We start from the raw sequence: 25,675 nt of genomic DNA, 5'->3' as shown, positions 1-25,675 counted from the left end.
AAGCAACATGAGAAAAGGCAAATCACATTCTTCACCAGATCATGGTAACAGAATGTCCACACATTTAGACATAACCTCAATATGCTGTACAAAGATGGACAGCATCGTAAACGTCTATACTTGATATGAGATCGGCATGCCCCTTCAGCCACTCTACTGGTTAAGGGTGAATGCATTGAACAAAGGAGAAGCCCGAAAATGTCCTCACCATATATGAGCATTCAAAACAGAGTCTCTAAAATACATTACATCAGCTAAAAACCAGGAGATCGTGCATGTAAGGCTAACTAAAAAAAGGCTTGCACCTCAAGGGTTATCATGGATATCGAGAGATCTACAAAGAACCCAACGTCCTCTAAAACAGGTTACAACGATCCGCCACCCCTCCATTTACCTGATGATAAACGGCGTCAAGTATTCACATGGCAAAACTCCAAAAGGGGGAAAAATGTGTGTGGCGAAATCCCTTTTAAAGTTTCCCTCCGCCACCCGTGATGTCTAGATTCAACCGGAAGTGTAAGATCTCACTACCGGGTCACGGAGCACTTGGATAATGTAGTATATCCCAACACAACAAGGGATTCGTATTGTCAAATCCAAATATAACGTCCCATTAAGCGAGTCAAGAACAGAAAAGGGTTGAGAGATGTATATTCCATAAAAAGCGTACACGAATGGCAAGTGTGTATAAATCCATAAAGCAATACGTTCTAATGCCCACGATGTCTAAAAGTACCCGGAAATACAGACTCTCATTCACGGGTCGCGGGGCACTTGGGAATTGTAGTTTATCCCAAAAACACCAAAGAAATAGTAATCGTAAATTGCCAAATATACCTTCCTATTCATCAAATAAGGAAAGTGGGTCGTAAATGTATTTAGTATTCTCTATATAAGTCAAACTGAATCACAATGACCTATAAGTTCATAGAGTAAAACGAACTATTGAATACAATCAAATTACAACTCATGCAATGGAGACAATGCAAACTCTAAACACACTCAAAACAACAATTGTGCTCCCTAAATTAGAGTCTGTAAATAAAGTCAGAAATAGACCCAAGACAGATCATAAGACCCCCCATGGGATATCTTCATTCAAGCCACTAATGTGGCTTTTGGTCCGGAACACCCAACGTTGTTCCCGGCGAAATAATACGGTTTCCAGGGGGCCCATATTAACGTCATAGTTGGGTTTATCAATGACCACCCATTGTAGATCATTCTTAGTATGAACTTGTTCCAAGAAGTGTTTCGTCATGCGTGTGTTGGCTTTCTTGCATCGAAAGGTACTACGATGTTCTGTAATCCTTAGACGCACTTTTCTTGCGGTCATACCTATATAAATCAAGGAGCAGGGACATTTGATCATGTAAATGACCCCGCTTGAATTACAGTTAGTGTGTTTGTTTAATCTCCACGGTCTATCTGACTGTATATCCACTTCTGTCACATGTTTAGTAAACGGACACACTGAACACGATCCACATGGGAAGTGTCCCATCACTGGTTCAGCATTCCACAGTGTAGTTTGTCTATTCTGACAGTTATTGTTCTTAGGTCTAGTATGGACCATCAAATCTTTTAAATTACTACTGCGTTTTAATGCGAAAATGGGGCGCTCTAGTGTTAAATTCCCAGTGTTGAGGATGTGCCAGTTAGAATTAATGGCTTTTTTGATGTTGGTTGTTAAATTCGAGAATGTCGTAACACATACCATTCTTTCAAGACGTGGTTTTGTGAAAGTCTCCAAAAGTGCCCCTCTGTCATTGTTCCGGGCACGTTTGGAGGCTCTCTTGACCAATGATGTTGGGTAGTGTCGTGTAGCCAATTCTTCAGTCAGTTTATTGGCATGTTTTTTATAATTCATTACGTCTGTACAATTTCTCCTCAGTCTCAGAAACTGACCCACAGGTAAATTGTTAAGGAGAGCCCGGGGATGGAAGCTATTGTAACTCAACAAAGAATTACGGGACATCGGTTTCTGATACAGTTCAGTGTATATCCTGCCCTCATGTGGATATAGTCTGAGGTCCAGAAAAGGCAGGGATTGGTTACTAGATTCCCCAGTGAACTTTAAATTGGTATCACACGTGTTAAGCCACTCTGAAAAGATGTCCAGAGATTCCTGGTCACCCTCCCAGATGACCAGGATATCATCTATATATCGTTTCCAAAGTTTAAGTTTGTTATGAAAGGGATTGTCTGATGGATAGATGTATTTAGTCTCAAAACCATGCATGTAAAGGTTAGCCATGCTGGGAGCACAGGTACATTTGTCCAGTACCTATTGCAGAAGCGACAGCTTACACGAATAACACTCTATGAATGGTAGGAAGGGAAAGGCAGGTTTTAGATTTATTCTAGAAATACTATTTTGCTACCTTAACATTTAAATGAAGACCTTCAGTGGCTGCACCCTTTATGAAGACCCTTCACTTCCAACATTCATGAAACCTAAATGATGGAAATGGGGGGACATGACTTGAAACGCTGCGTAGAGAGACCACAGCTTTATCAGCCAATCGGTGGGTGAATAGTTCAATTATAGAAAGGTAATTGTCGGGACAGTGTAGGTTCCTATTCTATTTTATTGAATATTCTCCTATAGCTGTTACCTCAATCAGACAGAAGATGAAGAGTAGTGTGGAGACTAGGACCAAGAGAAGTTACAGAATAATATATGGTTTTGGTCTCTGTGGCTGGGACTAGCTGACTTCACAGAGCTCATTTGGGTTTGGTGTCCTTCCTTTCACAGCTCTCATAATTAAGCTTTAATCCTAGGTCCACAAGTGTGAATTGTTTTCCCCAGGGCACTATTGTTAAAGCTTTCTCCTACTGCATACAGTGTGAAGAGATGGGCTACTGATACGAGCTTCGGATTTAGTGTCTCAGTAAAGTGGCAGAGAGCTCTAATGTATTCTTTTACACTATGCGCTACTTCATGTTACCTGTCCATGGGCACCAATATGCCTCACAGTGTCTGTCATTGTACGCTGCGCGTTCTCTCCTGATTTTGATGAGAGTCTGACATGGGGAATCCGATGGACTACTGTTCGCTCCCCGTTGCCCCTAGATTGTGCTTTCAACAGGAACTGTATTTATGCATAATTGCCATTTCCCTCTACTGAGGGCATTAACTGCGGACATTATTTGCTATTAATTGTCCACTCCATAACTATGGGCTTGGGTGAAATGCAAGTCAATATTGTGGTAATAGCAATTAACATATGTAGATAATAAGGCTATTTCCAACTAACCCTGTATTCTTCATGTCCTTCATTGACATTATCATGAAGTTAAAAAGAAGGGAAGCAACAGTAGTAAGTGCCAACATTCTAAGCATTCTGATTGGCTAAGCCAAATTCAGCATTTGAGTCATTATGTTAATCACAAATAATGAAACTTGATTGTGTTAGTTATTCCAGCCAATGTATTCAGTTTCACACAAGACTAAATAGCACCACAGTAGACAATCAATAATGGATTTCTACATATAGATCACATGTGATAATGAGTGAACGGTTCTGGACTTTACACATGGCCATTGCTTAAGTGTTTTAGAATACGCATCCTCTGTTAGCAGGCTCTTTTTCATGCATTAAGCCTAGAAATATATCTTCCACGTGAAGAGCCGTTTATCCAGAATTGCTGCACCAGATTCAACTCACTGAAAACACAATTGTTAACATTAAATTAAAACTCCTGCCTTCAACCAACATCACAGAATTCCACAAATTCGAAGTGTTCACTTCATACAGAGGAAGCATGTTCAATCAGCTTGACTGATGGTTTTATGGCCAGAAAGCTGGATAGACATGTGTATTTGATCAATTTCTTGCAATATAGGTAGAAAGATGATTAGCTGTGTTAATTGACATATGTTTATTAGGTTGTTTTTTCAATAGACATATTCATTGATAGGACAAGAGATGGGATGACTGATAAGCTTATTGATGGGATGATTGAAGGACTAATTGATAAAATGATAGGCCATTGTATTTGTTGACAGACTGATTGATAACATTTTTGTTTTACTGATGCAGTACATTTTCTGACTTGTCACACTTAAAAGTGGGATCTCCTCTTTGGATACTGAGAGAAAAACACTTTGAGCATGTTTTCTCATTCTAGGGAAATCTTTTTTTTTTAAAAGTGTGTTTCACTGAGACATTGGTGCATACAAATACCAATTAACAAATCATAATAGCTGTCCTCGCTTACATCATTCTCCCCTCTGTTTCCCACCATTAACAACACACAATCATACAAACACATACACCCCACCTACATTTAACACATCTACTGTAGGGAGTGCATAGGGGAGTGATCAAAATGACGGACTCTCACATTGACATTCTTTAACATAAAGGGAGATATTAATGAGTGGAGGTGGAGGTGAAGTGTGGAGTCTTTGGCTAGAATAGGAGGGAGTCTAAACAGTGGGAGTGGTTGTCCCATAGACCGAGTCTGCACTCACACATTCACTCCAGGCTACTCCCTCCCTTCCCCATCCACACACTCTTTTTCATGTGTCCCTCTTCTGGCGACCATCGCTTATTTCTTGGGGTCATACTGGATGAGCCTCATGATTTCATCATTCTTCATCACGCCCTGGATGAATTCTCCTTCAGCGATTTTATCTGCAGAGGGAGAAAAGTTACTTTAATGTACATAGGCTCCAATTAGTACACAAAATATCATCCATGACAGAGCTCTGTACCATTTGCAAACATTAACTAGAACCAGAACTGTTTATCCTGGTGTTACAAGTGATATCATCAGCTGACTGTGACCTAGCCAGTGTTGACTGGACTGGACTGGACAGCAAAGGCATTGATCTCTGGCCTGATCTTTACCCTCTAAATGACCCAAATGTATTCTATTAGCTGTGTCCGAGAGGCTCGTTATTCAGATGATCAAGTGTACTGAGGATATAACTAACTTTGCAACACAATATATCAGTGGACACCATATGTGTTACATTGATAAAGGAAATGAAATTCTGAAATCGGGTGTGAAACTGTCTCGTTGCAGAACGGTTGTTGGTTGTACAGATGAGTGGACAAAACCAATACCTATATTCCTTTGCAATATACCCACAGGATCCTTGATGGTTGGAAACGGAGGAAGAGAGGTCTAAACTATGTGTTGATTGTGGTCAATATGAAGATGCGCTCATTGGATGAGACAGACAGTCTTCTGATTTTAATTGCCGTCATTTGCCTTAGTTTTGTCATGAAATGCCTCGGCCATAGCACTGTTAAATCCTGGATTCCCCACTCATGATGGAAAATGTCAATGAATTAATGAGAAAATCATGGGAGAGGTGATTTGGTAGCGCAATATTTTGTGGCTTGTCCTATAAATAGACCCCAGTATGTTACATTCTGCTTTGCAGTTTATACTGGATTCTGATAGTTAACAAAACTCAGTTGAAAACCGAATTCGGATTGGGCTTCCAAATTCCCCTCGGGACCACAGGCACCCATATGTTCTCAGGGAATATAATATTAACAGTGTTGAGCAATTCCATATGGTTGCCATTTATAGATGTATGGACTAATAATGGTGTCCTTTCGAAGAGGCATCTGAACTGACAAATGGTCTGTACCATTGGCAAATTTGTGAGACTATTTTCTGTCAGAGAGCCCGTCCGCCATTCGGAAAGACTTCAGTAATCCCTCGGCCGGCTCTTTCCAGCCGAGGGATTATGATGGCAGATTTTCACAGCCTTTCTGTGCTGGCCTTTCCAACACAGAAAGGCTGTGGGAATCAGTCTTTGGGGGCCCACCTGCAGGGCCCTCATGGGTGCCAGGCTGCTGAATGGCAGTCTAGGGGGCACCTATGGTGCCCCCGCCTGTTTATCCCTGCAACCGGTGGCAGGCACCTTGAGGTTCTGGAAATCGCCACCTTTTAATCCTTTTTTGTATAGCCTTTTTTTGTCCACTGTATTCATCTCACAATACGGGCTATAGATACAGTACTACACTTACATTACTTAGTTGGCACAGTGTATTTGCTCGTAATTGGTGATTTATTTAGATTTCCTATGCAAACAACCAATTCAGTTCTCTCAGTAATTGCCAATTTTGTATCCCTTTAGCACATTATTTTTGATTTGCATTATTTGATGCAGAAACATTTATGTAGTGTAAATTTCCCCTGGAGCCCTCAAAATATTCAGATTTAAGACTTTAGGAGAACGAATGTGATCTCTGTTACATATCAAGGTCTTGAATTCTAGTCTTGTGACAATTAAACGTTTCTCAGTAGAATACAAATGAGTGCTTCCTATCATCTATACACCCACCCATGTTTTCTATTTGTACTTCCTATCCTAATAGTACCTACCCGTTCTTTGCTAATGGTTGAAGGCGTGAAAATATTTTTGGGTTCCTAGAAGGTGTTATTATCCAGTGAAAATATTTTCTACCCAAACATTTTACTTTAAAAATAGATGCTTTATTTGCATATACTTTAAGTAGTCTAACCAAAGTGACACGATTCTTCTGTTCATCACAATGTCACCTAACGAACAAGTTACTTACCTTCGGTAATGATATATCTGTAAGAGACATAGATTAGTTATAGATTCCTTACATTGTAAATTACACCCAAGCGTCAGACCGGAGAACTTTTTCATCAGCAGTACCCCTGCGCATCGAAAGGTAGCGTTGGTTGGTTCCGCGTTCGACGTTGGCGTCGTGGTCGCCGGGATGACGTAGCGGCAGCTACTTAGACACCGCCCTTTTGTGCCGGCGTCATTTCTGTACACGACTTTCCACGCGAGAAGTGCAGAGCCATGCAAGACACTGCCCACTGGTGCACAAAACTAGGGCCCTGAAAGGAAATCCTTAACCCTAGAAGTCAGTTCGCAGAACGGGGAGGATGAATGGGGCGGTAAGGAATCTATAACTAATCTATGTCTCTTACAGATATATCGTTACCGAAGGTAGGTAACTTGTTCATCTGAAAGAGACAATTAGTTATAGATTCCTTACCGCCCCACTCATCCTCCCTGTTCTGTGAACGGACTTCTAGGGTTAAGGATTTTCTTTCAGGGCCCTAGTTTTGTGCACCAGTGGGCAGTGTCTTGCATGGCTCTGCGCTTCTGGCGTGGAAAGTCGTGTACAGAACTGATGCCGGCACACAAGGGCGATGTCTAAGTAGCTGCCGCGACATCATCCCGGTGACCACGACAAATAGATACCACAGCAATACCAACCACGGAGGTGGGTCTCCAAACCGAGTTCACACCAGAAAGTCCTGGAGAACAGAACGGCCAAAGAAGCCATCTCTCCGGACTTGGCTGTCCAGGCAGTAGTGTTTTGTGAACGTGTGCAGAGATGCCCACGCCGCTGCCTGGCAGATGTCGGTGAGGGGGACTCCCCGTCCCAAAGCGGTGGTATCTGCCGTCGCCTTGGTGGAATGGGCGCGTAGCCACACAGGAGGCTCCTTCTTTGCCAAAGAATAGCAAGCTTTGATACACAAAATGACCCATCTAGAGATGGTCCGCTTGTGTACAGCCAGACTTTTTTTAGCGCCCACGTAGCCAACAAAGAGCTGGTCATCCACCCGGAATTGTTTTGTGCGATCCAAGTAAAAGGAAAGCGCACGTTTTGGATCCAGACGTCGGAACCTCTCTTCCTCCTTAGAAGGACGCAGAGGCAGAAAGAAGGTGGGCAAAGTAATGGTTTGGCCAATATGGAAAGAGGTAACCACTTTGGGAAGAAAGGATGGACGAGTGCGAAGGACAACCTTGTCTGGATGAACAGCCAGAAAGGGAGGTTTTGAAGAAAGAGCTTGGAGCTCACTCACCCTGCGAGCAGAAGTGATGGCAACCAGAGAGGCAGTCTTCAAAGTAAGAAGTCTGAGAGGACAGTTATAAAGCTGTTCAAAAGGAGTGCACATAAGGTAAGTAAGAACCAAGTTCAAGTCCCACTGAGGCATTATGAAGGGAACAGGAGGAAAAAGATGAGTAATGCCCTTAAGAAAGCGATTTACAACAGGGGACTTGAAAAGAGAAGGCTGATCAGGAAGCCTAAGAAAGGTGGAAATGGCCGAAAGGTAGCCTTTAATAGTGCCCAGAGGAGAGCCCTGCTGGGCTAAAGAAAGAAGGAACAAGAGAACCTCAGAAAGAGGGGCAGAAAGGGGATCAACAGCCTTTGCTGCGATACATGCCATCTACAGGTGTATACCGTCTTAGTGGAGGAACACCTGGCTGCCAAGATAACATCACAGACTTTGGGAGGCAGGTCAGAAGACGTCAACTGCCACCACTCAATCTCCACACAAGGAGGTGGAGGCCTGACAGGTTCGGGTGGATGACCGTCCCCTGCTGCTGCGACAGAAGATCCTCCTGAAGAGGCAGTCTGATCGGAGGATCGATGGCCATGTTTAGCAGTTCGGGATACCAGACTCTTCGTGCCCAATCCAGAGCCACTAGAATGACTTGGGCCCGGTCACGCTTGAGCTTCTTCAGCACTCTGGGCAGAAGTGGTATAGGCGGAAAGGGGTATAGAAAACCGCAATTTCACTCGCGACGAAAAGCGTTGCCTAGTGAGTGCCGCCTTGGAAATTCCAACGTGCAGAATTGCTAACATTGCGTGTTCTCTTTGGTGGCGAATAGATCTAATCAAGGCGCTCCCCACTGCTGAAAGAGACCTTGTTATGTTATGTTATAATGCATTTGTAACACGCACGGATACTCAGGAGTGTCCCGGCGCGGGAGGTCAACGTGAAGACACAGAATCTGAGATAGATACGCTTAATTAAATAGTAGGGTCTTTAGCTGCTTCTTGAACAGCCTGATATCATGAATGTTCCGTAGTTCCAGAGGAAGGGATTTCCAAGCTTCCGCTGCTTTAACGTATAAAGAGCTGCCCCCAATCGAGTGTGGCAAAAACGTTGGACCACTGCCAGCTGCTGCCCAGCAGAGCGCAGATGTCTGCAAGGGACATAGAAGGCGAATCGTTTCCTAAGGTAGATCGGACCTGTTCCATGCAGAGCTCCATGCGTCAGAGTGAGGGCCTTAAACTAGACTTGTCGGGCCACGGGGAGCCAGTGAAGGTCCCGCAAATGCTGTTTCACACTCGATCTTCCTGGAATTCCCAGCAGAACCCTGGCTGCCGCATTCTGTATTGTCGAGTTTTTTTAACTTGGCATAGTCAATGCGTGACATGATAAGAGCACGGTTCACCATTTCCTTGGCTGGCCTGGGTAACAGAGGAAGAAACTTTCTAAGTGATTTCAGCGTGCCAAAGCACACCTCCGCAAGTTTTTTTAACTGAATAGAGAACCTATGATCCTCACCGAACCAAACCCCCAAGTTTTTGGCAGGGTTGCCAACCAAATTGGGTAGAGGGTTGTCAGAGGGCCACAAAGCCTCTCTGAAGAGCGGGGGAAAGGATCCATACAAGAGGACCTCTGACTTGTCCTCGTTGCATTTCAGCTGCGCCAAAGCAAGCCATTTGAAAACGGCAGAAAGACAGTTCTTAGCTTTAGTCGGGGACATGTCATTTTCCCTCCAGGTGAAGAGGAGCTGGGTATCATCCGCATAAGCAATGATCTTCGCTCCCAACTCCTCTGCTAAGAAAATCAAGGGAGTGATATAAATATTAAAGAGCAGGGGGCTCAAAGTAGAGCCTTGCGGGACTGCTGTGGCCACCCTTCTGGAGGCCGAAGAGAATGGTGGCAACCAAACCTGCTGAGTTCGGTCCTCTAAGAAGGATTTGATCCAATTCCAAGCACGTCCGGCTACGCCAATACTTGAGTGACGAGCAAGTAGTTGATGGTGAGGCACCGTATCAAAGGCGGCAGAAAGGTCTAGTAAAATCAGAGCCACTCTGCTGCCTGCATCCAGGCAGTCCCTTATTGCCTCCGACATCTCAACAAGAGCAGTTTCTGTACTATAGGACACCCTGAATCCAGGTTGAGCAGGATGGAGGGCACCAGATGACTCAACAAAGGTGGACAGCTGTCTGAAGGCTGCTTTCTCGCACACCTTTGCTACGGCCGGGCGAAGAGAGATTGGTCGGTAGCTGGCAAGTATACCAGGGTCTAAGGAAGGCTTTTTCAGTAGCGGTAGTAATTTAGCCTGCTTCCATTCCGATGGAACAGTGGCGGTCAGGAGGGACAGATTAATAATAGTATTCACCTCCAGATTAACTACCTATGCAGCCGCTGCTAGCATCCTAGCCTGGCATGGTTTGGTGGGAGAGCCTGACTTCAGCGATTTAAGAATGGACAGTGAGTCTGGCGGGGCAATGGGAGAAAACTCCATCAGCGGGGAGACTGACGCGGTAGAAACTGGAATGTTTGAGAAGAAGGACTCAGCCCACCCAGGGGGACTAGTCCCTAAGCTGTCCTGGATTGCCTGAATTTTATCGATAAAAAAGCACGATAACTTCCCACACCATTCCACAGAAGCAGGTAAAGCAATGCGCTCGGCTCTAGGTGTTAAAAAACTCTGGACGATGGCAAAAATTTCCTTAGTTTTGTTTTTTGACATAGCAATGCGCTCTGCATAAAAGCTGCTTTTCGCCTCCATAATAGCAGCATAGTAGTCTCTCTGAGCCTTCCTTAATGCTGTTTTAGCCGGGGGCAATATACATGTCTCCAGCTATGCTCTAATTTTTTGCAGAACTGTTTTAGTTCCTTAAGCTTGCTGGAGTACCAGGGTTTAGAAGGGGCGTTTCTTGCTCGTCTGTTGGAAAGGGGCGAGGATAAAGATTCAATAGCCTGGGAAATCCAATTAGCGAGGCTCTCTAATGCTCCATCTAGATCAGTAGCAGCGATAGGACGTGTGTCTAACAGAGCCCTACAGAAGGCAAAGGTATGCCTTGAGGGGAGCCCTTCGAGAAAGAAGGTGTCGCAATGGTGCAGGAGAACTGGATCAAAAAATGGTCTGACCAAGACACTTGAAGTGGTTCCCTGGTGGATTAAGGAAAATTTGAACAAACCGGGTCTAAAGTATGCCCCCCCACTACGAGACGGAGAGCTAATCTATTGGGTGAGTTGCGCCAAATTAAGAGAATCATTCAGTTCCCTGGTGTCACTGGCCTCCGCGCAATCCAAATGGATATTAAAATCACCCAGTAGAAAGTTCGAGAAGCGCAGAGCCCTAGGGGCAATTACCTCATCAAGAGCTTTCAAGAAGGCTCCTGGGGGGCCAGGGAGGTCTGTACACCAGCGTACCACCCAGTGCAAAGTGCAGAGACATAATAGAGAAACCAAGTGCCTCCCCATCACCAATACCTAGGGTTTCCTCGCGGGTTAGAACCCACGTGTCTCTAAAACCCACTGCAATACCCCCACCCCTACCCACTTTACGGTCTGCCCTCGCTATTTTATATCCCCTAGGGATGGCTAGCTCGACCGCAGGGGCAGAGAACTCATTCAACCATGTCTCAGTAACAAATAATAGATCTAACTGTTCATCTGAGAGAAGCTCAAATAAGTCAGGGGCATGCTTAACTAATGAGCAAGCATTAATTAGCGCCGCACGTATGCAGTGCCCTTTCACGGTTGTAGTGCTAGGAGCAGCCGGAGGGTTAGGAGCATCCAACTCAGTGCAAAAACTAAATTTACAGTTATCGCACCTCCTGGTCAGAGTTTTTGACACCACCCAATGGCGTTCGCACTTTCCCCTGAGAAGATCTATGGCTAACAATTCATCCCGGCTGAAGACCCTACAGCCACCATGTGTCTCCAACTTGAAACGGGCAGCGTGGCTGCCGCTGGCCGCTTCCGGGATGCTGCCGGGCACAGATGGGCTAGCCTTAGGGGCGCCCGCTGCGCGTGTCCACTCGGGTATGCGCATTATGTACCCCCCAACTAGACCGCCAACTTTAGCCCAGCGCCAGGAATCTGAAGTGTGTCAAAGCCAAGACACTGCCCTCCGCTCAAACGGCACTAATTGCCGTGGCAGACCAGGGCAGGAGAGCGGCACCACTCAGATTAAAACACAAAGATGAGTTTTCAACAGTTTAAAATCATTTACATCGATAAAATGAAGTTTTTTTAAAAGCGCACCAACACGGGTCCTGTAGATACTGCCACTATCTGCCTTCCCCCTTGCACCACCTCCGAGTGAAGACCCCATTCGTGATCCATCATGCACCTGCGTCTGAGTTCGTCAGCCCTGGCGTTCAGTGAACCTGCAAGGTGTTGAACCACCAGGGATATGCCCTAATGTTCCAGTCCTATCCAGAGATGGACAGCCTCTTGAGATAGGGTCCACAACCCCACCCCGCCCTGTTTGTTGCAGTACCACATAGCGATGGTGTTGTCCGTGAACACCTGCACTACTCTTCCCCGGACAGAGGGAAGGAATGCTTTTAGTGCAAGACTGATAGCCCAAAGCTCCAGAAGGTTGATGTGGAGCCCGGACTCCGCCGGAGACCAGTGCCTCTGATTTCCGCCTCTCCCATGTGGCAGCCTCACCCCAGGAGGGATGCATCCACCACCATTGTGAACTCTGGTTGAGGAACGGAGAGGGATCTGCCGTTGACCCAATCTCGGTTCGATAGCCTCCACTGCAATTTGCGTTCAGTGCCCTCCAAGGTCTGGATGCAATCGGACAGGTTCCCCTGATGCTGTGCCCACTGGCACTTCAGGTCCTACTGCAGAGCCCCCATATGCCATCTGACATGATCCACCAGCAGGATGCAGGAGGCCATCAGACCCAGCAGCCGCAGAGTCACCCTGACCGAAACCTGGGATAGAGGCTGAAAGATCGGAATCATAGCCCGAATATCCCGGACTCGTTGCTCGGGAGGATAGACCCGAAACTGCGTCATGTCCAGAACTGCTCCGATGAAGAGGAGCTTCTGAGAGAGAGTCAGGTGTGACTTCGGCATGTTGACAGAAAACCCCAGAGAATGCAGGAGAACGGCTGTAGTCTGGAGGTGGAAGATGACTGCCTGGGGCGAGCCCGCCTTTAACAGCCAGTCATCAAGATAGGGGAAGACTGGAACCCATGATCTGCGCAGATGAGCTGTGACCACCGCCATCACTTTGTAAACACCCGAGGGGCGCTAGTAAGGCCAAATGGGAGCACGGTAAACTGAAAGTGCTCGTGGCCTACTGTGAACCGCAAGTAGCGCCGGTGGGCCGGCAGGACGCGGATGTGAAAGTAAGCATCCTGCAAGTCTAACACTACCATCCAGTCTCCAGGGTCAAAGGCAGAAAGGACCTGAGCTAGCGTCATCATTTTGAACTTCTCCTTCCAGAGGAAGCGGTTGACGTTCCTGAGATACAAGATAGGACGCAGGCCCTTGTCCTTCTTGGGTATCAGAAAGAAGTGGGAATAGCAACCACGACCTACTTCTGGGGCAGGAACTCACTCGATGGCTCTCTTGGCCAAGAGAGCCATAACTTCCTGTTGGAGAAGGGCCGGATGATCCTCCGACATGCTATGGCACTGAGGTGGCATGACTGGGGGGGTAGTCTCGAAGGGGAGCAAGTAGCCCCTTTGGACTACCTGCAAAATCCACCTGTACGACATGATGGTGCGCCAGTGGGGGAGGTGATGGGGAATCCTGCTGCCCACTGGCGATTGGTGGCCCTGAAACGTCAGACTAGGAGGGTTTGGAGGCTGCTGAAGAGGGGGCTGTGGTGGACTGGCCCGCATGCTGGCCCCCAGACCCATGGCGGTGGTTCCCACGTCCTCGGCATAACACAGAGGCTGAACAGCTTGTGCCGGCCTGTGGCTCTGAGAGGCACGTGGTGCGGCACCCATTCCGTAACCACGAAAGGGACGAAGAGCAGACTGCTGAGGGCAGGTGGTGGAGAGGCCCAAGGACTTGGCCGTAGCTCAAGAGTCCTTAAAGTGCTCTAGCCTGCCTTGTCGCTGAACAGGCAATGGCCATCCAACGGCATGTCCATAAGGGTAGCTTGGACATCCCAGAAAAACCAGTCAACCTCAGCTAGGCGTAGCGTCGTAGGTCTACCGACGTGGAAATCGTCCTGCCTAGCGAGTCGGCGCTATCCAGTCCACAGCGAATGGTAAACTTTGCTGCGTCTCTCCCCTCAGCAGCTGCATGGGAGAGTATGGCCTGGGCCTCCCCCGGGCACTGGGACAGCACCTGCGCCACCGTATCCCACACATATTGGCTGTAACGGCCCAATAGACATGCAATGTTTACCGACCGCAGTGTCAAGCTGGAGGAAGAAATCATCTTCTTTCCAAGGTGGTCCAGCTATTTGGATTCCCTATCAGGTGGTGCGTTAGGGAATGTACCTTTTGTCGTGGAGGCTTAGACCACCAAGCTCTCAGGGGTGGGGTGCTGGGAGAGGAAAGTGGGGTCGCCCGGGGCCAGCAGTGGCAATCATACTATCCACAGGAGCCCCGTTTTTGGGCCTGGACCAGGTGCCCAAAAGGATGTCGGTTAGGGCCTCATTAAACGGCAGCAGGGACTCCGAAGAGCTCGCTGCCGGTTCAAGCCCCTCTGTCAGGAGGTTAGTCCAGACTTCCACCATAGGTAGCTCAAGGGTGAGAGCCTCGGCCGCCCTAGGCAACACCACTGCATAAGACGCTCCCTCCTCCGTAGCCATGGTAGGAGGAGACAACATGCCACGGTCTAGTGAGGTATCCAGACCACTGGCTTCCCCCAGTTCCTCTCTCCAGTCCGGTTCGTAACCCAACTGGTCAGTCAAAGGGTCTCCACACCCCTCCCAGTCCTCCTCACCCTCCTCTGGTTGCCAATCTGGCCTGAAAGAACCAGGGTAGAACAGGGGCACAAAAGTACCTGTCGGCGCTGGATCCGGTGTCGGTCGACGCCGGATCGGCTCCGTGTGTACATCAGGGTGGAGGCCGGGGTTGATGCCGGCTGGGGACACGACCGGCGTCGGCTGTGTACATGGTGCCGGTGGAGTCGGCACCGGGGTAGGGTGTAGTCAGGTCGACCAGCGCCGATCCGGATCCAGGCCTAGATTCCAGAGGACCCTGCGGTGCCGGGGCCGAAGCCGCTGGTGTCGAAGGTCTAGGGCCCCCAGCTGAGCCCGCGGGACCAGAAGGCGCTCCGGCAGAGTTGGGTTGCTCAAAGATGGCATGCGTTGCCTCGTAAAAACTCCGAAGCTGGGCAGGGGTTGCACCATGTCCTGGCAAGGGAGGGAAACCCAGTCAACTCAGCGGGCTCTGCACACAGAGCCGCGGGAGGGGCACCACCCACATCCCTCGTCGCGTCAGCCAGCGGACAGGGAGAAGTCCAAGAGCGACGATGCTTCTTTGACTTCTTCTTGTGCTTCAACTTACCGGAGGAGTGCAAAGACTTGGAAGAAGATTGGTGGTGGTGGTGGCTCAGCGACCGGTCCCTCGACCTTCCAGGCAACCGGGACCTCGAGCGGCACGGAACAGACTGCCGGGCCTCAAGAAGCTTTCGGGACCACTGCCGCAAAGACTTCGGATTCATGGTCCAGCAGTCGGCACACAACTTGGAGTCGTGGTCGGGTTCCAAACAGAACAGGCATACGTGGTGCGGATCAGTCACCGACATCAACCCTCGGCAGGAACCGCAAGCCTTGAAACCGGGCATCCCTGACGTGCACCAGGAGTCGAAGACTCAAAAACGATGTCGCCAAAGTCGGCAGAAAGTCAGTCAAAAAGTGACTGGAGGTACCACTCTCTCCGGATCTGCGCTGGCTGGTGAGGAAAAAGAAAAAACAGACGTCAGCGTGCGAGGGAGGCATCTAAGTAGCTGCCGCAACGTCATCCCGGTGACCTAGATGTCAACGACAAACACGGAACCGACCAACGCCACCTTTCGATGCGCAGGGGTACTGCTGCCGAAAAAATTCTACGTGTCCAGTCTGACGCCTGTGGGTAATTCACAAGGTAAGGAATCTATTACTAATTGCCTCTTTCAGGTATCCAATGCAATTTCTCCTTACCTCTGAAGTGTTGTACACAGGGAAAACCCAAGAAGTGTCTCTCAGTCAACTCCTATTTGAAGTGTTATTAAGGGCATATGATATGTCCTTATATTGCGCATTTTAATTACCAAATCAGATGCTATGTATCTTAAAGAGATCATGCAGATGTGAAGGAAATTTGAAAGTGTCATAAAAGTGAGAATTCTTAAGACAGAAAGGAAAGAAGTATATGGATGCTTCATAAGGTATATGTTTTTGTGCGTATTTATAGCAAGAGAAAGATAGTCAAAGAATAAGTCATGATTGATTATGTAACAGGGTTAAAAGTTTTAGTAAACTGGCAGGTGGATATAAATGTTTGATATTCTGCAAGAAATAGCTATAAATGATACTACAAGAAATGGCAAGAGAAACAGAGAAACATTTGGTAGTATAGCCAGTAATTAGAATGAATAAAATGATGAGAAACAATGAAATAGTTCGGATAACAATATAGGATGTACTGTGAAGTAACAGAAAGATAATGAATGAACATGTCTTAGTAGGGATAGAATTTGTTGAAACTGAGAAGAGAAACATTTGATTGATTTTGTAATGTAGTGATGGGTGTGAACAGAACAGAAACATATTAAGAACAAACATTAAAAATGCAATAGGTCCCGCCTTTTATTAAGTTAAAGCCATTTGCTTTGCTATACAATACCATTAGCAAAGCAAATGGCTTTAACTTAATTCAATGCGAGAACTATTGCATTTTGAATGCTTGTGGTTTTTGTTTTTAAACATAATTAAGACCTATTGTTTTGAAAATGCTTGTTCTCTCTTTGGCTAAAGGTCAAACTCTGCGGATAAGGAAAAATGCGCTGGGGCCCGAAAGTGCCATTGGTGCCAGAGAGGGATTGGGGCAGAGAGCAGGGAAGAAAGGAAGCCGAAACCTAGGGCAGCGTGAAGGTGAATGTGACAGGAAGTGCAGGAGGCAGAGAGCACGTGAAGGGACAGTGCACAGTGAACCCAGAGGTATAAAGGGTAGAGACAGAGTGCCGCGGGGCAGAGAGGAGAGGTGGAAGAGACCCCAAGGGTAGAACAGGCACGGAGGACAGAGGGAGGGCAGACAGGACAGGAACAGTGAGCAGAGGCAGAGAACACGTGAAGGGACAGTGCACAGTGAACCCTGAGGGTATAAAGGGTGGAGGCAGAGAGGAGAGGTGGAAGAGACCCCAGGTGTAAAACAGGCACGGAGGACAGGGGAGGGCAGACAGGACAGGGACAGTGAGCAGAGAGAGAAGATGCGGGAGAGACAGAGGGCAAAATTAACAAGGAGAACAGGGAGGAGCGGGCAGTGACCAGAGGGCAGAGATTGAAGGAGACGGATGGCGTGAGGGTGAATGTGACAGTAGGCAAGTAGCAGAGGATTGTATCACAAGGGCAGTGAGCATGAGAGTACTGTCAGAAGTGAGGATAGGGCAGAGAGCACGAGAGTACAGTCCGAAGTCAGGATAGGGCAGAGAGCACAAGAGTACAGTCAGAAGTCAGGATAGGGCAGAGAGCAGGAGAGTACAATCAAAAGTCTGGATAGGGCAGAGAGTACGAGAGTACTGTGAGAAGTCAGGATAGGGCAGAGAGCACAGAAAAGTGAGAGGTAGAGCACAAAGAACAGAAGATTGTGTGTAGACAGAGGAGAAGCAGTATCGGAGCACAGGATGTACAGACACGATTGAGGGCAGAGGTGACAACAGTAGGGGGCACAATAATTGGGGCAGAGAGCCCCTCACTGCTCACACGCTCTTGTCCGGGGATAGCTACAGCCCCTTACTGCTTACCAGCTCCTGCCTTCTGGGCTTTGCGGCGTTTGATGGCTGAAGGGGAAACCCAAGGCAGGCTGAGCCGGGGAGGGAGGAGAAACAAAGTTCTGAAAAGCTGGGTATTTGCTTAAAGTCAATGGAGGCATTTACGCCAACCTCTGGAAAGAAACAGCAGAGCAACACACAACTCTCTGACAAGAAGCACAGGAGCGCCGTAACGGTGTGCGGTGGTAACAACGTCGGCGAACCAGAGAGCAGTATTTGTAAGGGACTGGATCTGTGGTGCGTTAAAAGTGCTACATATAATGTTATTATACCCCACACCACGGGTCCACACCATAAAAATAAAACATTGCACAATACCATACCACAACATTAACTACATACTAAATATCACAAAATGACTAATGTATCATAAATATAATGCCATTAAACCAAACATATTCTATACAACACCATACCATGATATTAAATGCTACAAAACCCCAGAACATAAAGCACAATGCCATGCCTCGGCATAACACATCATATGACTACCGAACATAGCATAACCTGACAAATTCCATGACCATCAAATATCACTGCCAGGGTTCCAAAGACGCAAACGCCTGTAAAACAGGGTGTGCACATGACAATGTCACCTAGGCCCTGTGCAGTCAAAAAGAGCATGTTTACTCTTGTGTTTTTGATTGCAATTATTCGAGTAATTCCCTAAGCCCTTGTGATACTGTTAACGTGAAGGGTTCATTTATTAAACTAAAATAGCTTATTATTTTTTAAAAAAATGTAATAGAGATCAGAACGCAGAACACTCATATACATATAGCACCAAAATACTAATCTGTTATGAGTGTGGGGATGTCGAGCATAAGAGACATACCTCGGTCACTGGAGTCTTACCTCCTGAAAGTCCTCGTTGTTATGAAGGTACATGTTTGTACTTCCAGGGTGGCTACTACTGAGCCTGCATGTCCCAGGACCAACCAGGTCCACAAGGAATGTCAACTAGCGGTAAAACAGGGCTCAAGCGGCCGAAAGTTCTGCTGAGTGCCTAGCCGTGCAGATGAAATTCCGTGCCGCCCGGTTCCCACGCTCACTCTGCTCTTAAATATGATCCCAGAGTCGGTAAACAGAACCTCTCGGTGTCAGTCGTGGAAGAAAAGAACTGCCTGGCATGTAGTGTTCATCTAAAACTGCAAGAGCCAGAAGAAAGAGAGAAAACTGATTGCGGCGCCGCTTTAAGGACACCGCGCTCAGTTTCTTTTTTTTTTTTTTACTTTAACACTGAGCGCAGTGTCATTGAAGCGGGCGCTGTGCTCAGTGTTAAAGTTAAAAAATATATCAACAAACCGAGCGCGATGTCCTTCAAGCGGCGCCGCGCTCTATTTTAAAGTTAAAAAACAACAAGCTCCTGTGCAGCTCCAGAATTGTAAACACAAGCAATCATATGGGCGCCGTATTAAATAAATAAATAAAGGATATCCCGATTGCCGCTTGATGCTGTTTGGGAGGTAAGTATTCAATTTTACACAATCGAACTGACAAAAACAGGCGCGTGATCTCTGCACTCGACAACCCCTCCCACAAGAGTTATTTTGACGTAAACATCAACAAATAGCAAACGCAGTAGCCTACACGAAAATCGGCGGCGGCTGTTCCAAGGGTCATCGGAAAAGTGGACGAGAGCGCGCAAGTCCATTGAAACAAGATGGTACGTCTGAGCTTGGTTGCCATGACAATACAAAGCTATTGGCACAAGCAAAACAAGATGGCGGGGGTTTGTCCACATGGGCTGGCCTAAAACTGTATCACTAGCAAAAGGCACTCGTATAGCGAATACAGCGCATGCGCGCTTCTAACGCCAGGCGAGACCTAAAAATGACAGATAGCTAGGGTGATAACTGATATTACGAGAAAAGAAGAGATACGGAGTGGAGATACAGAGTGGAGTGTATCTGATCATTTAGCTGATGGGCCAAAATGCAATATGAGAGGAAAGTAAAACATACTAAGGATTGTCCCCTAGAAGGGTACATCTTAACCCCTTCGATGCTCATGACGGAACGGTTCCGTCATGAGCATCGGTTGCGCTGTGCGGATGACGGAACCGTTCCGTCATGGCCCCGCCCGCGCTCGAACCCTTCAGCACAGCGCGGGAATCCGCGCCGCGCTGAAGGGGTTAATAGGAAGAGGAATGAAAACGTACTTAGAAGAATATTAAATTAATCTGAAGAGTGAAAACTGATAGAAAGGTAAACTAACTATACTCTGGGGAATATTGGCTAGAATACTGGTGTACACATTGATAGAAAGGACGAGATATAATGATTTGATGCAGTGTCTGTGAGAGATAGAGAGAGGGGCATATGAAAAGTCTACAAGAATCATTTATAAATAGATAATGGAGTATACATTGACATCACTAGAGAATGAGATATACTTAAACATTTGATAGGTGTAGTAGGAGCATGACCACAGAGTGCAGTGGATTGCAGGAGATGATATAGAATATATTTGAAGCAAGTGAAGGTAAGAGAACTGAAGATGTAGGGTAAGAACACAAAATATACATGTGATAATTGTGTGAAAATTGACAATAAGTGAAGTGAAGTCAAAATGTAAAAATTGAATTCAAGATTCCTTTTTGAGACATTTTCCAGAAACAAACTAAAATCAAACAGATCAACAATATTGAACAGCAATAAAGGTTTTGTGAAAACAATTACATCCAAACAGCCATAGCACATATCTAAAACAGTTAAAACATTCTTAAAATTGATTTAGGAAATTAAAAAAGATTATAATAAACTACAGGTGAAATTTATTTTTTGTGGATTTAAGACTGTTTTTTACGGAGATTTATATAGCGCAAACTTGACCCGAAGGTATCGGGCATCAGAGCGCTTTACATAGCAAAAGGTGCGTTACATGAGGACACATTAATTTTTGTTAGGCACGGGGAGATTAAGTGCTTTGCCCAGAATCACATGATGTTCAGCGTGATTGCCGGGACTCGAACCCAGTTCCCAAGATTCGAGGTCGTCCGCCGTAGCAGTTAGGCCTACTCCTCTCCCCAAATTTAAAAGATTATAACGAGGGGGCGTGGCTAGCAGCCGAAGAACATGGTCGCAGCCTAGAGAGGCTCCGATCGTCCCAGAACTGACCCCGTCTATCCGATCATTTATCCGGTGGCATTTTCGTGTCAAATTGGAGGACGAGGTGGCGGAAGGTCCACACTACCATGCGATTGCACTTTACAGCACCACGCTGGCCCCCGGTGGCAGTGGCCCCTCCCCCCCGCTCAGCATGGCGATATCTGCGGGAGTGCACCAGCGGCATAGTTGAAGCGCGGGTGCCTGCGAAGCACACGCTGCTCTCTGGGCGGTGCGCGGCTGTGACCCAGCTCCGTGACAGGCGCGGGCGGGCGCGTGAATTCAGAGCCCCCCCCCGCTCAGCATGGCGATATCTGCGGGAGTGCACCAGCGGCATAGTTGAAGCGCGGGTGCACAGACACCGTGCAGCCCCTTCAAAAGGCCTCAGTACCATAAAGGAGGGAGAATACTCTGGCAGGCGCCATCTTGCCAGAGAGCACAACGTTCTCATGAAAAAAACGATCCTCCATCCCTGAACTGCTCTAGTGGAGAGCTGACCTTAAAGGCCCCCCCACACAGGACAGTTACACTGGTGGCGATGAAATAAGTGGTGTGGTGGGTGCACAGCTACACCACCACGGTGCAACCTCGCCACCAAGACCCCAACGTAGAGGACGGTGAGAGAAGAGTGCATGAACTGTAGCAGTATTGTAAGGGTGAAGGGCGCCCCCAAGTGACAGTGTTCCCCAGTCCTTCTGCAGAGCCGAGACAGAATTCCAGGCCAAACACACAAAACTACCATCGAGCTGGGAGTGACTGTGAAGTCACCGATAGAGAAGAGAAGGGGTGGGAAAGCCGACGGGCCGCGGATGCCTAACTAACCCTCTGGCTGGCGGCGGTGAATACCGCCTTTGAGCCCAAGGCGGGTGTGCACTCACTCCGACAATCATAACATGAGTAACAGGAATCAGAAAGGCTTAAACCAGACAAAGTTGGAAAAATATGCTTACTTCAAATCGCAGACGGACCCTGAAGATAAGGAAGCCCAACCTGCACCAAGTGTAAATAGTGCTGCGCCACAAGAAGTAACCCTACAAGACATTATGGCCGCACTGACCAAGGTGGACACACGCATTGGGGCTCTCGCGGTGGAAGTCTCCCTGATCCGAGCCGATTTTAACAAACTGTCCACTAGAATAACGGAGGTGGAGGGAACCATGACAACTCTAGTGACCGACACAGCCACTCTGAAACAACAAGTGACCCAGCTCATGACGGACAATAAGCTGATGGCTGCAAAGCTGGAAGACCAAGAAGGGCGATCACGGAGGAATAATATCCGCCTTATTGGTGTACTGGAAAAAACGGGTGGCCCAGCCCTTGATCTCTTTGTCGAAGATCTCATTACCAATCACCTCCAACCACGAGGCCTATCTAACTACTTTTCAGTCGAGAGGGCGCACCGTGTCCCCGGGGGACGGCCGAAACCGGGAGCACCTCCACGCCCCATTTTGGCCCGTATATTCAACTTTCGAGACAGAGATATAATACTGCAAGCTGCACGTACTGCTCCCCCGATACGCCTCGACAACGCCACAATTACCATTTTCCCGGATTACACTGCAGCAGTCTCCAGGCAGCGTCGCGGATTTCTTGACGTGAAAAAGACCCTTCGTGACCGCGGCATTAAGTACTCCATGATGTTCCCGGCGAAGTTAAGGGTGGAAGCGGAAGGGAAAACGTGTTTTTTTCCTGTCGCCAGAAGATGCACAAGAATGGCTGGAGGGATGGCGGAAGGCCACACGATCGGGAAGATTGGAAGGACAGGAGACACACCGCGGAGAACACGTGAGGAGAGAAGAACAAGAGTGAGGGAACCTGCTGGACTGAGTCCTGCATTGAAACAGAACTGTGCCGATATGTATAAAAGGGAGGCAACCAACTGGACCCTGTTGGCCTCTCGCAACACGGGGTCACCCTGGCATCGACTGGCTGGAACTTGAGACATTCCCCCGGAACTGACTATAAGCCATGAGAAGACTGTATTGACCACATACGGAACTTTATGGGAGTCACCGAGGAGATCTCCCTCTTTGAAATGATGCTCCATACTATATAACACAAAGGAAAGAGAAGCCGCGCTTAATGAGGTTTGCAGGGGAGGTTCTAATGGACAGCGGACGCAAACTCTCAACCCCAAGTTATGGTAACAGGGATGGGCACTAAGCACTCTGCACAGTTAGGGTGGCGGGTAGTTTTAATTCCGTCAAGCAGGGAGGCAGGGAGGGGGGTGGAGGGAAGGGGTTTGTTAATATGGTTATGTTCTTTTTTGATTCCAGTTTCCAAAAGGACATTTATATATGAGACGTTCTCAGACATTGCACACCAGGTACATTGCAGGAACAAATCCGTGACAGCGAGTATCCATTATACCAGTACAGACAACGCAGGATCCGCAAGAGCCTAATCCGCAGACGTTCCCCGTGACACAAGTAAATCCCCTATCGCTGATTACATGGAATGTGCATGGTCTGGGGGTCAAAATAAAGAGAGGTTTAGTCCTACAGTGTTTAAAACGGTGCTCACCGACGGTTGCCCTGCTGCAAGAGACGCATCTAACCGGCATCACTTGCAAAGCACTAGATAGGTGGGGGTTCCAAATGGTAGTACATTCTGAGTTTTCCTCTGGTTCAAGATGAGTAGGTATATTAATCAGGAAGCAGTCGCCGCTACTAGTACATCAGACAAAGTCGGACGACTATGGCCGCTTCGCGGCTATTGCTGGTCAATGGGAGGGGCGACCTATTAATTTAGTATCAGTCTACGTTCCTCCAGCCCTCCACAATGTGACACTCCCAGCACTTAGTGACTTCCTGATTACTCTTCCAGAGGGGGAAATACTGATTGGGGGAGACTTTAATGCCACGGTTGATGGAGCCATAGACCGATACCCCGCAAAGGTACACACGACTGGCATCACTCGTATGGGGGGCTTTCTGGACGCACTTGGGCTCACCGATGTATGGAGATACCGCCACCCCACAGCACGGCAATTCACTTTTCACTCTGGAGTTCACAATAGCCTTTCTGGAATAGACTACTTCCTCGCGTCAGCAGACAGTTTGAGAAACGTGGTAAATATTGAAATCCGACCCAGGGGCATATCAGATCACTCCCCAGTATTGTTAACGTACACGTGTCGCCAGGAGGTACGGCAGCGTATCTATCCCATATATCCTGGCTATTTAAATGTTCCCAAGATTTTGAAAGCTATCACCACTACGACACAACACTATTTTCAAGAAAATGTCTCATCGGTTCGCTCCCCAACCATTCTGTGGGAGGCCTATAAAACCGTGATTAGAGGACAGGCTATTGCATCTATTACGGGTCACAAACGCGAAAAACAGCTAGAGCTAGACACCATAGAATCAGATTTATATAATGCCAATGACCAGTACACACGCAACCCAACCCCAGCCGCGGCCCAGTGCCTGCGTCTTAAACAACAAGAGCACAGGGAATATCTCAGGGAAGTGACCAGGTTGCGAATGAAGGCTACACAACATAAGGTGTACGAAACCGGAGACAAGGCTGGGAAACTCCTGGCATGGCATGACAAAAGGGAGCAAGTAAAGAAATGGATAGCACAAATCCGAACACGAGATGGGGTGATGGTAGCCGATCCATGGACAATAGTGTGTACACTAGCTCACCACTTTCAGCAGGTTTATACGTCGCTGTCCTCTATGGTTACAGAAGAGGCGCTGACCTACATACATGATAATAATATGCCCAAGCTTACGCCAGAGGCGGCTCTCACGCTCGAGACCGATCTGACGGCCGAGGAGATACAGGTGGTGATTGGAGCTCTACAATCAGGGAAGGCGGTGGGACCCAATGGTATACCTATTGAACTCTATAAAAAAACAGCTGGGATAATTGCCCCGCATCTGTTACATATGTATCGCGATAGTTTGCAGGCAGGAGAACTCCCACTAGATCAGCGAATGGCCACCATAGTAGCGATCCCGAAACCTGGAAAGCCCCCTGAAGGATGTGCCTCATATCGCCCCATATCTTTGATCAATGCGGAGGCTAAAATTCTTGCGAAACTTAGTGCTACAAGACTGACTCCACACCTTGCGGCTCTAATACACCCGGATCAGTCAGGGTTCATGCCGGGCAGAAACACAGCTCTTAACTTGAGACGCTTACATGGCGTGATGGCCTGTATACCGTATATCCAAGAACCAGCTGTCTTCCTTTCATTGGATGCCCGAATGGCATTCGATATGGTGGAATGGCCCTTCCTTTTCGCAGTACTTACTCACCTAGGCTTTGGCCCTAAGTTCTGCGCGTGGATACGCTTATTATATGCTAAACCACTGGCACACGTTACAGCCAACGGTCACATATCCAAAGATTTCCCATTGACACGTGGCACGTGCCAAGGTTGGCCACTGTCACCGCTGCTGTTCGCCCTTGTGCTGGAACCACTGGCGGCATGGATTAGATGGGAACCGGTGATCCGAGGGATCGGATGGGCGGACCGCATCTCGTTATATGCGGATGATGTATTGTTATATATGGCCTCCCCTGAGCGTTCCATTCTGGTGCTCTTAAATATTTGTGAACTCTTCGGTCGGGCATCTGGTTATACCATAAACTGGTCCAAATCGATCTTATTTGTACTTCATGGCCCACCGCCACAACTCCCAAGAGATTGCCAATTGCAGATCGCTAAGGACACATTTAAGTACTTGGGCATTTATATAACAACTAGCCCGGATGAATTCTTGAAAAGGAATCTAGTACCTCCCCTAGAGCGTTTAAAAAGGGATGCAATACACTGGGGCGCTTTACCGCTGACAGTGCTAGGAAAAGCAGAGCTTTTTAAAATGA

General features: G+C 47.5%; 1 protein-coding gene across 1 annotated transcript in view; it reads right to left on the bottom strand.

Annotated features, from left to right (window-relative positions):
* Positions 1 to 3,866: 3,866 nt before the first annotated feature.
* The window catches only part of LOC146809705 (visinin-like), a 71,829-nt gene continuing 50,020 nt past the window's right edge, over positions 3,867 to 25,675 (bottom strand). The window contains exon 3 of the mRNA XM_085616543.1: positions 3,867 to 4,643. Coding sequence (XP_085472669.1) covers positions 4,558 to 4,643 — 86 coding nt within the window. The 3' untranslated portion in view covers positions 3,867 to 4,557. The remainder of the gene's footprint in view (positions 4,644 to 25,675) is intronic.

The sequence above is a fragment of the Triturus cristatus genome, chromosome 7 (assembly GCF_964204655.1).
Source record: "Triturus cristatus chromosome 7, aTriCri1.1, whole genome shotgun sequence".
In the NCBI taxonomy this organism is placed as follows: Eukaryota; Metazoa; Chordata; class Amphibia; order Caudata; family Salamandridae; genus Triturus; species Triturus cristatus.
This window is presented reverse-complemented; position numbering and strand designations above follow the sequence as displayed.